The sequence below is a fragment of the Peromyscus leucopus genome, chromosome 16_21, assembly GCF_004664715.2.
Source record: "Peromyscus leucopus breed LL Stock chromosome 16_21, UCI_PerLeu_2.1, whole genome shotgun sequence".
NCBI classification, from domain to species: Eukaryota; Metazoa; Chordata; class Mammalia; order Rodentia; family Cricetidae; genus Peromyscus; species Peromyscus leucopus.
This window is the reverse complement of record NC_051084.1, coordinates 58003738-58017338: the sequence shown is the minus strand read 5'-3', so window position 1 is coordinate 58017338 and position 13601 is coordinate 58003738. Positions and strand designations below refer to the sequence as shown.

The window sequence follows — 13601 nt, the reverse complement described above, 5'->3', positions numbered from 1 at the left end:
ACATTTGTGGTATTAGTGTAAAATAATATTATTTCATCTTTTAAGTTTGGTTACAAGTTAAATGTATGTTGTAATCTATCAGAAATAAATGAACAAAATTCTACCAAGTACATACCAAACCCACTTTTTTTTTTCTTTTTGAGATGGGGTTTTTCTGTGTAACAGCCTTGGCTGTCCTGGAACTCACTTTGTAGACCAGGCTGACCTTGAACTCCCAGCGATTCACCTGCCTCTGCCTCCCAAGTGCTGGTTTTAAAGGCTTGTGTTACCACTGCCCATCGCCCACTCCTACTTATTAGCTTAGTATTTGCATATCGTTATTACATGCTAGACATAGTATCTGCTGATGCTGCTACATTCTAATTCTAACAAATCAGTAGAGTAGTAAGAATGGGTTCAATACTGCTTTTTCACTCGACTAAAACCCAACATAAGAACTAAGCCAAATACATGCGTGGAGACATTTTCTAATTCGCATTGGCCATCTCTGCCATTGAAACAACAAAAGCAAACACCAGAGAAAAACACTGTTGCATGTAAGTAATGCAAATGAACTCAACATTAATAAAATCAACAGGAGGACTATACACACACACACACACACACACACACACACACACACACACACACACATTACATTTTAAGCTGGTAGCTGAAAATTTTAATTATATCAGCTGAAAATTGCCTGATGCGGATTTCTGATTAAAGATACAAATGTTTGAATACATGGCTTAATTACAAATGACATCATACAGTTTTCTAGTACTAAAGTAAATATATACATATGCATGTAGGTATATAATTTGAGGTTATACACACATTTTTGTAATTTTACTTATTTGAACTTTATACATTTTATAGAATTTATAGAATTAAATGGTATGTATTTAAAGGAACTAAGTAGAAATAGAGCTTGGTGAAATATTTTTCCAGCAGATACTTTTCAGTAAAAGATACGTACAACCTTTATACAACCAGAAGAATACTTGGCTAAACATAATTTTCTGACTTACAAACATATATCATGTGGAATTTCAGCATGTAAAGAGGACTCTGTAACAGCAGGACAATAAAAATCACATCACTGGCAATTTACAAGGTCTAGTTTTCCAGCAGTGGTTTTAAGAGCATGTGAGCCATATGCATTTGTTAGTTTTGTAGCCTCTTTATTGTTATTAGCTTAACCTAGTGTGGGAGAAAACATCAATAAACAGCATAGCAAAAACAGGTCATTTCTATAAGCCTAAACAAGAGTCACCACATCGTGGACACTCAAGGCTAGAGGATGTTTCAAGTGCTACAAGCTGTCAGCACCTCCCTGGCTCGGTTTACAAAGAAATAACTCACTTTTTCCTTTTTTTGTTTGTTTTATTCTAAATTTAAAGGATTTGGAAATCTTGTTCATTTTTGTTTCCCAAACAAGAATGTGGAAAGTAGCTGGAAACTTGAGGTCCTTACTATATATGTCCATGGTCAATATCACTCAATACTAAATCAAAACCAAGTGCATTTTAGGTAATAAATCAGGAAATGTGTGGCTACAGTAATGGCTGCAGCTGTCATTCTTTGTCTGAAATGGTGTTTCACAACAGGTTTAGCAGGGCCAACTTTTCAATTTCATTTACTTTATGTGTATGAAAGTTTTGCCTACATATATGTATGTACCACACATGTGTGCTTGGTGCCTGCAGATGCCAGAGAACATTAGCAAGGGACATGGCATGGAAAACTTAAAAAAAAAAAAAAAGTTGTCTTCTTAGAGAATCCTATCTTATAAATAACTGCTTTTGAGACGACTAACCACTCTTATGATGAGTTTCACTTTGGAAACAACTTCGCTCAATACTATACAAGGCTCTTGTATAGAATTAGAAGTAGCCATTCACAGGAATATAGTCAGGCCTATGTATCTACAATTCACATCCTTGGATTCAACCAAGGAACAAATCTATCCAGAAAAAAAAGTTGCCTGGATGATATGGGTGTTGGGTAGGGAATACTTATACACTATTGGTATGAGCATAAACTTATGCAGCTATTTTGGACATTGGTCTGGAGGCCTCTCAAAAAATTAGAACTAGAACTACCATATGACTCAACTATAGAACTCATGAATATATAAGCCAAAGGAATTTAAAGTCTACTATTGAGATACTTGCACACTCATGTTCATTGCTACTCTATTCATAATATGTAGGAATAGAATAAACCTAGATGTCCATCCACTAATGAATGCATAAGGAAAATGTGGGATACATGTACACAACAGAATTTTATTCAGATGTTAAGAAAAATAAAATTGCAGGCAAACAGATCAAACTGAAAAAAATACTGAATGAAATAAACTAATTAAAAATATAATTTTTAATTAAGGAAAAAAAAGAGTTCAAATAGAGGCACCCTATAAAGGTTGACAACGCTTCTCCCACAAGACAAGGGCTATTAAAAGAAAATTATTATTACTTGGCATGTGATACCTCCCTGAGGTATTGGTCATGGCGCCTCCAGAGACTCACAAAATAATTTAGGCTCTTGCTGCTGCTCTTGGTTGTGCCCCACTGTGTGGTAAGCCCCTCTTGCTGAAGACACCATGTATTTTAGCTAGAGAACACAGAGAAACCAATCTTGAACTTACTGGGAAATGTCATCTCTGCTGGCTGGCTTTCATAGAGCCTGAAGGTGCTATGTAGGCTCTGGTGAGAGAAAGACGTCAATGGTCTTAGCACTGGACCTGCGTGTTACACAATATGGATCTCTCAAGTAAGATATTAACACTGACACAATGGTGACACATGGAGGTCACCAACATCTTTCTGAGTGTTGATTTTCGACATGTTCAGAGCAGTCTTCAAACCAATCCCCCGTGGATGTCAAGGGACAAACAGACCTGTACTTCATAAATCAGAAATTCTCTGGACTAAAAACAGGGCATCTGTAAACTGAACTTTTGTGGAACCTCTTGGGCATTCTAGTGAGCAAATTAGGCTGAAGTCTTATTTTCTAGCTATGACAAAATAGCAGATTTCTGAACTTGGTTTCCATTGCCTGCAGAAGCAACACCTGGAAACCAACACACAGCATGCTGTCCATCAGAGTCAATGTTATCTTTTACCATAACCATGTGTCCTTGGTAGATATGAAATTCCTCACAACTTCTTGCATTATTTAGTCCACAATCAGTGTATTGTGTCACTCAAAATCACCAAGTTTTCAACATGGGAAAGAAGAAACTATAATAGTTGAAGAAGAAGGTGTTTTGAAAGTAATTATATACTTATTCTTCCACAAGGAATTGATATTCAAGTGTAGCTGGTTGATTTTGTTCGGAAAAGAATGCGTTACAAGCAACCCAACAACCCTACGCTCTTGTTACACCAAATTGAGAGCTGTCACAGACTTTTTTTTATCTTATAGCCAAAGTCAACCACATGACCTTAATTATTCATCCTATGGAAAAATACATGTTTTATGGATCAGACATAGACATAATTCAAGTGGTTTTTTTTTTAGTTTGCAATACTGAAAAAGGTCAAACATTTAATGTATAGTAAATAGTAATCAAAGCATAACTTTCTAAGCATAAAGGTGATTACATGAATATTAAGTCTGACTATATACTGTCAGGATTATGATTCTCATTAAAGCCACTGCCTTTTCTCTCTGATGCTTGTTTCTTTCTACCATATTTAAAGTAGTCTCCATAAATGTTCCCACCTTACTAGAAGGGACTGCTTGAATGCATCACTCAAGAAACATGAGGAAAAAGAAGGAAAATCTTAGGAGCAAAATGCACTGAATGTGTGTTCTTTTTAAATGTTTGACTAGCATAGATTAATTATACATAATAATGGATTTTATTATGGCATTGTGATGCATATATATAATGTATTTTCTTCATATGCAGTCTGTGAGAATCTGTTTATTACCACAAAATACCAGCTATATTCAGAGAAAAAAATAACCAAGTTTTAAGGGTATTGGTGACTAAGTTATAGAAAGCATATTATGCCTTGCTTAGTTTCACTTATTTCTACAGATAAAATCCTACTAATTAACCAAAAAAAAAAAAAAACAAAAAAAAAAACATAGAAATAAGACCTAAAGACATGGCCTGATAATAACCATTATTCTAAAGCAAAAAATATTCAAGGGATTTCTAAAAGATCCACTTAAAATGGTTATAATTTTAATGGTTTTTTTCCCTCTAGTGAATGGTTATTCTCTCTCTCTCCCTCTCTCTCTCCTCTCTCTCTCTCTCTCTCTCTCTCTCTCTCTCTCTCTCTCTCGCTCTCGCTCTCTCGCTCTCTCGCTCTCTCGCGCTCTCTCTCGCTCTCTCCCCTCTCTCCCCTCTCACTTCAGTGAGGGAAAGTAATTATCATGTAGCTTACAACATATGTAATTTGTCCTGTAATTATAGAAGATACTCATTGTCTCTATAAATACTTATAGGAGAGGCAGATAACTGATCGCTGCCAAGCAAGCTACACCCAAGCAATGCTGGCTGATTTGGGACCCCCTTTCCACCTGCTGAAGCTGTAGGTTTGTCAAGAAAAGATTGTTTAAATGCTTTTCAAGGACTACAAGATGACTCAGTGATTATTTCGTAGAATAAAACACTGCTTAAAGGTATGAAATGCCGAGTTCAATTTGGTGAGAGTGTGATATGATGACACTTGGGTTACAGGGATGATGTCTGTCCTTGGTCCCTCAAGGCCACAGTCTACCAGTATCTATCTTCCTTTGAGCCTCAGGGTACCCATGTCTGTGAACCACAACCACCTGACTGTCTCGGCTTGCTTCACTAGCAGGAGCTCTGGGCTGAATGGGGGTACTTCTTGCCAAGATTCTCACATGGGACTGACTGCCTTGGAAAAAGCGCTTCCTTGTCTGAAGCTTTCCCCACACTTTTCTCTGTCTTTGCATCTGTAACCTTGTGTCATTGATAAAAGTGTCTGCTGAAGGGTGATTCAAGTTATTTAAAAGTTTTGTGAATGAGTATCTTATACATCATCCATACTTTTTAATTACCCCTTTAAGTAAACCTTTTGTAATAATTCTGATTTTAGTGTGTGCTGTCTTTTCTGTAATAGTTAGCTCTTTAAAACATTTTTTTTCTTAATTTCCCCTTGGGAAAACTTCCACTAATAAACCAGTGTCCATGCTAACAAAACTTTTAGCCAGAGACATACTCATAGTGGACCAATGGCACCATAACATACAAATACAATGCCCAATAAATATTTGCATCTTTTACTATAAATCGAATAAATGTAACTAAAAATGCCTGACCACTAAGTAAATTTCGAACAATTTCTGTCAATTACCAATATATGAAGACTCCTCTAATTGATGGAAAGTTTTTAGTTTCACTATAAAGTTATAACATATGTTGTATAGAACATACAAAAACTAAATGTCACATTAAACTATTTTGGGAGCATAACTCATCTTTACAAACACATATAGAAAGGATTACCTTTTCACCAATTTCTCCTTTGATGCCTTCAAGTCCTTGTTCTCCCTGTAAAAGAAGAACATGGTGTAAATCAATAAGAATAGTACTTACAGTTCATGGAAATTTTCATAATAATAGCGATATTTCTAAGAATAAAATCAGTGATTTAAATAATTCCTTGGGATATGAAGTTCTAAGTCAACATTAGACAACACAATGTTGTAGATATTGCTCTGTATAAATAAAATGTCGATTGGCCAGTAGCCAGACAGGAAGTATAGATGAGACAAACGAGGAGAATGCTGGGAAATAAAAGGCTAGGGCAGAGAGATGCTGCTAGCCGCCGCCATGAGAAGATGTTAAGATACCAGTAAGCCACGAGCCATGTGGCAACTTATAGATTAATAGAAATGGGTTAATTTAAGATATAAGAGGGCTAGAGAAATGGCTTAGAGGTTAAGAGCACTGACTGCTCTTCCAGAGGTCCTGAGTTCAATTCCCAGGAACCACATGGTGGCTCACAACCATCTGTAATAAGGTCTGGTACCCTCTTCTGGTCATACATGCTGTATACATAATAAATAAATAAATCTAAAAAAAAAAGATATAAGAACAACTAGCTAGAAGCCTGCCATGGCCAGACAGTTTATAAATAATTTAAGTCTCTGTGTGTTTACTTGGTTGGGTCTGAGTGGCTGTGGGACTGGCAGGTGAGAGAGATTTGTCCTGACTGTGGGCCAGGCAGGACCAGGAAAACTCTAGCTACAACACAAAGTCTGAATAATACAAAATATTCAAGGAACAGCTTTTTGGATACTTCCCTACCTTCTAGAAAAATCTCATCTCCCTAAAGCCACGCACCCTGCATGTTAAGCACCTGAGAATGGTACCATCTAGATTTGCTTTCAGAATTGAATTAAGTAGTGGAGACCAACTTTGACATTCTCGCTGTCACTAGCATCTCATTAAATGCAGAAGACAGACTTCTCTGAACCCTCCCTTCCACGTAAGTGTCTAATGAGAGGTTCATGATGAGTAGGTTTAGAATTGAACCTTAGAGCCCCCAACTTCTCTCCCCCAGCCTGCAGCCCCAGGCTCCTCTCTGTTCTGCTCATGTGACTCACAGTCACAAAAAGAGCTGCTTTTCTATGCCATCCTTTAAATCTAAAAAAGTACAAATCGCGCCCCCCCCCCCCCCCTGCTGGATCCTTTTTCTAATTTCATGTTTACTTTTTGATTTAATTTGCCATAGATAGATTGATGACATTACCATCAAACCTTTAGTGAACGCTCACGGAGAGCCTCCTACATGTCAGGGACCTATGGTTGCATAGCTGGGAGATGAGTGTGAGAGAGGGGCTTTGTCTGCACTTTCCCTCACTGGGGATCATGGCATAAAGCATCCAGACAGCATCTTTCTAGGAGACTCATATTTGAAGCCAGGCGGTGGTGGCGCACGCTTTTAATCCCAGCACTCGGGAGGCAGAGGCCGGTGGATCTCTGTAAGTTTGAGGCCAGCCTTGAACAAGCTCCAGAGCAAGTTCCAGGACAGGTTCCATAGCTACACAGAGAAACCCTGCCGAGAGAGAGAGAGAGAGAGAGAGAGAGAGAGAGAGAGAGAGAGAGAGAGAGAGAGAGAGATTGATTTGTGTTTAAGTTATTTAAGAAAAACATTGTGCAGACCAGTCTGCCCTTGAGTTCACTATGTAGCTCACAGTGGCCTTGAACTCCTGATCCTGTGATGGAGAACACAGAAAGGCTGGGATAACAAATAAACACATGCCACCATACCTAGCTAGAGAGGAAAAGTTTCTGATCTCAGCTTTACTGCCTCCATAAAGTGGTGCATGATATAATTAAAATCCACACGTATTATATAGATTAACTCACTCTTATTATCTATATATAGAAAATGTATCAGTATATTAGCATTCGCATATAGCTAAGTAAATGTATATAATGTGTGTAGAAACACGATTAAATAATTATTTCCTGCTTCCTTTGTTCTCAAAATGTTATCAGCAAACAACAGATTAGTTCATAGGTATTTTTTATCACTAATGCATGGGTCTACCTTTCTTTTAATAGTGTTGCCCCTAAAATTTAACTCCATCTGGTAACTCAAGCTGATATTGAAGCTGTTAAATGCCCCTAGCACACTGGCCACGACGTCAGTATGATGCGGCCACCACAAACAGCTGCTGGAAAGTCCAAAACAATTTCCCAGCAGATAAATCTGCACATCCCTTGGCTTGTAACTCAGCTCACAGATGCAGCACATGCTGTACCAGTGGGGTTTGTCTAGAACTGCTGTGAAGAGACTCCGGAGCGTGCGGTTTCACAGCTCCGGGTCCAATCTTGTTATCTCTATGGGGCTATGCAAAGAAACTTTTTTTTTTTTAAAGCTGTAACTATAAATGAAAGTATATCTTTTCAAATGACATTTCCAGCTATGGAGAAAACAAAACATAGATGCATAGCAACTTCAGACATTTTGTTATTAAGACCTGTAACGCTTCGCCACAACATGTTTGGCTTCGGGGTACATCTAAAATTGCATCAATAATGCTCTTCCCTGTGGTGGGATTGTCTGGGCTGTACCATGGCAGCTGGCTCCACCTGAAGTGACTTCTCTTCCCTCCAGGAATCTGGAGTATATTAGTTTCTGTGCATCCAGTAGTGTTTGGCACATGGAGTTGAGCTTGTTCCCAGAGAAAGAATGCAGCCCTTGGACAGATAGTAAAGGATGCAGAGGAAGTTCATTTTGGTGAAGAGTAAGCTGTCAGGCACAGGAAGACTTACCCTGGAAGGTGAAAAACTTCTCCTTCATCATGAATATGAATGTACCATTCTGAAGGGTTTTTTTTCTTTATAGGGGATTGAATTTATAACCTCATATAAGCTAAGCAAACACTCTGTACTGGACTATCCTTCCAGCCCCTCTTTTGGATTTTCATTTTGCGGCATGATCTCACTAAGTCGTCTGAGCTAGCCTTGGACTCACTGTATAGGCTGGCAGGCTGTGAACATGCAATATTCCTGCTTCAGCCTCCTGAGTAGCTAGGATTATTGGTCTGCACTGCCAGGCAAAAGCAGAATGGTGTGTTTTGAAGAGCTTGGTTGTGTGTGATCCTTGTACTGTTAGTTTGTGTCATTACAAGCATTTTGCTTAACCTAACTGGAGAAGCACAACACTTTCAAATATGGAATAACAGCGGAAGACACTGTTCCATTGTTCACTCTGATTGATGATAAGTCAACATGTTCCTGGTGTAGCTGTAACACCTCTGTGGCCCTTAGAAGGCATCACTACTGATTTTTCGGGAAGGCATGCTGTTAACACCCTGGAACAAATGTTTCCTTAAGAGGTCTCCCAGAAGGAAGTGCTTCTTTGAGGCCTCTTTGGAAAGACTTGTTTATTAGCTTAGTTTGTGGGAAACATTTATAAAACCTATTACCTTTTGACCAAGTAAGCCTGGAATACCATGTAAGCCATTTTCACCCTAAAAAGAGTAATCAAAATAAATTTCATTAGTCACAAATGATACCGAAAAAGAACCCCTTCCACACACACTCACACCTCTTTTTTTGTTTGTTTGTTGGTTGGTTGGTTGATTGTTTTTTTGTTTTTGTTTTTTCCAAGACAGGGTTTCTCTGTAGCCCTGGCTGTCCTGGAACTCGCTTTGCAGACTAGGCTGATCTGGAACTCACAGAGATCTGTCTGCCTCTGCCTCCCAGGTGTTGGGAAAGCTGTAGTGTTATGAGGACAGGCAACTTTTTTCTAGATATCTGTCACATGTAGGGTCTTCCAACTTTCTGTCATTTCACAACTCCAGGACAATCATCTCAAATTTTAACATAAAGGAATGGGGGCTCTGAGATGCTAATGTGCCAGTCTCAGGGTTATGCAACTTATAATATCACCTAAGATGTCTAGTGTGTGCTTAATGATTCCACAGCCTGTGTATTCCATGTGCTATTTAGTAAAATGTATCTTCTTTCCTTCTTTCTTTCTTCCTTCCTTTCTTCCTTCCTTCCTTCCTTCCTTCCTTCCTTCCTTCCTTCCTTCCTTCCTTCCTTCCTTCCTTCCTTTCTTTCTTTCTTTCTTTCTTTTCCTTCCTTCCTCCCTCCCTCCCTCCCCTTCTCTCTTCTTCCTTCTTTCTTTCTTATGTCCTTCTTTTCTTCCTTTCTTCCCTTCCCCTTCCTTCTTTTCTTTTTCTTGGCTTCTCTGGGCATATTAATAAATGCTTTTTATGGAGTAGGCATCATTTCCTGAACAAACATCAGAAGCTACTACTCTCATAATCATCTTATATAGATAGGTACACAGTGACTGGACTTCAAACTCTTGCCCTTCAGCTGTGGCCAGTGTCCTGCCTTTGTAGATGGTCTCTGGCAACCGGTTTAATTGTGGTTTATGTGTCTTCTTACCTAATATGAGATATCATATATGCACATATGCAGATTCTCATCACATAATGGACACGCTTATTTCCTTATCTGTATCTGTTGACTGCTGTGAGGTCAATTCTGAAGTCATACCAAAGGCAATTCTGCATGAGACAGTTCCCTTTCCGCTTGTCTGGCTCCTGTCATGGGCATGAACATTTTCAGCAGATGCCGATCATGTTCCATTACTGGAATTCCTGGTCATTGCACTGACAAGTCTGCTCTGTGAACAGCACACCAGCTAGAAGGAGATGCTCCACAGGGGGTGTAAGCATTCTCAGTAAACCCTTGGGCGTATACTTCGGTCTAGGAATTCACCATGGCTCCCACCTGTCCAGATTCAGGCAGCTCAAAATAAGCGAACAATGCTACGATCCGCTCTATCGCTGTGACATATTTATAAAATTCACTTAATAGTAGTTTTTGAGCATTACTGAAAATGCAGCATCATTTCTAAGAATTATGTGAAGGAAGTTTAAGTATATTAAGAAGAACATCATGTCTTTGAAATTTAAAATAACAATGAGATACTCTGCCTAAATGTTGAGACCTTAATTTTATTACTAATACATTTTTGGAAAGTTTTACTGTTTCTTTTTTTTAAAGCCAGAGTGTACTGTCATATACATGCACACATATTTTTTTTTAAGACCTAAGGTTTTTCTTGGTTTAGATTAAATTATCAAAGTATTCTATAGTGTAGCTGCTGTTGGCAGAGTAAGCAGAAAATTTGGTTGTGATATGTAATTACATGTGGGAGCACCAAAAATCAGCATAATTATCAGCGTACTAAGTATTTTTAGCACTTAACAGTTATTATGGTTCTTGACCCTAGGCACCACGCAAGACTAGTAGAAAGCCGCAGTAACATCTGATAAAGAGATAACGAAATCGCATTAAGTATCTGACGCCAAGAACATTCTATGGAAATGAGCTGTTATTACTCATCACTGAAGTATGTCCACTTGTCTCTAAGAAGCAGATTATTTTCCTCAGTTGATCCAATATAATATTTTATATCATATTGCAAGTTACTCGAGATAACAAGATACGGCATAAAATCCACTAAAGCACAATAATATGGTGTTTACCCCGAACCTGAACAGCCCGTTTCGGAGAAAAGAAAGTAGTGATAGTTCCTCCTCTCTTCTTGCTAGCAGCCAACTTTTACAAATCATGTTCCCAGAGTGCTGGCATGGGTGTGTCTTTAGTTGATGTTTTGTGATTATTGTAGTTAAAATATGGTGTTCCCCCATGGCAAGTGTTAATTGGTCTCTCCTCTTTCCCTACTTAGCTTTTTTTTTTTTCCTACTTAGCTTTTTAAAATCACTTCTAATTGTCTTTAATCCAAGAGAGCAGTGCGAGCATAATTGTTCCCATCACTATCTCAAATTAAGGGGGAAAAAACGTATGAATCACCATAAAAACTTAAAAGGACATACATAGTTCAAGCATGCTAATGACAAGTGTTGATTCTGTAAAATTTTATTTAAAACGTCTATGCCGATAGCAGCAATCCTCTCATTCTGGAACATGGGAGAAAAGCCCACAGATGTGCAGGCAGTCGGGGTAGACCTGATTTTACTTTCAAAATCAGTACTTGCCTATCACTACTGGAAAAGCACATATCTATTTTACATGTATGTGTGGTGTGTGTGTGTTTCTGAGTTCCTGCTTCCTTTTTCTGCCAGTATCATCCTAAAGAAGGCATAAATGCTTCTCTTTTACCTTTCAATCAAGATTTTTAGTTCATTATTGGAAAAAAATACCATCAATAGTTTCAAAGAAATCATACCTTTCAAAACTGATTTCTGGGGACATTCTTTTTAATACAGTCCTTTTAATTCCTGGAACACACATGGTGTGAGGAGAGAATTGACTCCCAAAAGTTGTCCTATGACCTCCCCGTGTGTACCACTCACAACTGAACACACACTCTTCCCAAATTAAATAACACATAAACTATATTTGTACACCAAACATAATTATAAGCTTCCAATTAACTTTTTCTGTCTGATTCACACTATGGAGCACAAATAAAAAAGATACATATATGCTTATCAAATTAAAGCTTTCTGAACCTAAAATCCTTCCCACTAGTTTTATTTCTGTTATCTTAAATTATGGGAGAAAAAAATCTTCCAGATCTTATAGATATATAATATTCATTTGGGTCAATATCAAGGCTTCCATTCAGCAAACCATTAGCAATAGTTTGGAGTCTTCATATTATGGTCCTGCTCTCTGGGTATACATTAGCCAGTCAATACATCTCTTAAAATGTGGCTTTCAAAACTCAGCATATTGTGTCAGAAATGGTCCCACACAGAACACAAAGCAAGGCCATAAGCTACACACACACACACACACACACACACACACACTCCCAGATGCACACACACATACTATGCTGTTTTGGATGCTAAAGTGTGCTTCTATTAGTATAGTTTGCTTCTAAAAATGTGTTATCATATACTGAGTTTGCATCCAAATATAAGCACTACTAATATTTCCTTTCAAAGGGAAAATTGTATTTCCAATCCTTTTTCAAATTAGACAAATGTAAGTTATATTGAGCTTTAAAAAGAACTGAACAATTTAGAAATTATTTGTGGACATGGTAAAAGTTTCCTCCCATACCTAGTGAAATTAGGGAGACAGGGACTTTTGTAGGATCTTATAAAAATCTGGGATCCCATGAAATTGATATGATCTTTTTAAAGTGGGTCTGTCAGAAACAAAGATTAGGGCTTATTATATTGTCAAATACAGGGTTAAAGACAGACTTCATAAATTTGAAACTGCAAAACCCTGGTAGGGAAATCAAGACATTTAATCTGAATCATCTACTGAAAGACCTGATGCATGGTCACTGACAACACCGGCATTGAGCAGTCCACCAAGTAAAAGATGATTTAAGATATAGAGCACAGTGCCATCAGGCAGCTCCTAATTGAGGACAGTGAGACACCAGTCACTGCAAGCCATTTCCTGTCCAGAGTATTCCTCGTGATGAGTAATTTAGAGTGTGACTCCGTATCAGTTACCTCTACTAGAGCTTAGCCGTGCCAAAGCCACCAGTTAACTTAGCTTTAGCCTTGCAGTAAACGATCATGGAGCCTTGGAGGATGAAAATTTCCTAGCAACAATATAAGAAACTAAGGAGATCTTCAGTCTGAGACAGGGTGAGAAGAAAGCTGGACAATGAAGACAGGTTCTGCTTAAGCCAGCAGGGAGGGCAGGTGACGAGGAAACGGGAAGCAAATTCTGGAACTGTACGCACTGTCCCTATTACATTTTGTTCTAGGAAGCAGCACTTCTAAGCTTTGCTAGGTAGAGAGTCTCCTTCCCAGCGACTTCCCTGAAGTTTGCTTCTGCATAAAGCCTTGGGAGTTCTTACTAATGCACCTTCCCCATTCATCCTTCAACATAGTTGTCTGACGGTTGTCTTTTATTTCCCTCTGGTACTTTGGGGCTAAGTTTCCAGATTCTATCAGCATGGGTGTCCTCTGTTGGTCCAAGCGTAAGCATCACAGAGATGAGAGAGACAATGATTCCTCTTATTCCAGGAGCTCCCAGGGATATAGAGGCAGAAATATCGGTGATGTAAACAAAGTACTATGTGAGGAGAATGGAGGAGCTTACAAGTTTGCTTATTGGACCAAAGGGTTTCATAAAAAGCTGCATGAACTTTGAA

At 38.4% G+C, this 13601-nt stretch overlaps 1 protein-coding gene across 5 annotated transcripts in view; it reads right to left on the bottom strand.

The window, feature by feature from the left end:
- Col19a1 (collagen type XIX alpha 1 chain) overlaps positions 1-13601 on the bottom strand; it is a 329361-nt gene that overhangs the window by 243565 nt on the left and 72195 nt on the right. For 4 of the 5 annotated variants that reach the window (XM_037199723.1, XM_037199720.1, XM_037199722.1 and 1 more), the window contains exons 10-11: positions 8914-8958; positions 5477-5521 (exon numbers count right to left, since the gene is read on the bottom strand). In XM_037199723.1, coding sequence (XP_037055618.1) covers positions 5477-5521; positions 8914-8958 — 90 coding nt within the window. The remainder of the gene's footprint in view (positions 1-5476; positions 5522-8913; positions 8959-13601) is intronic. The other variant, XM_037199721.1, reaches the window with a different exon arrangement.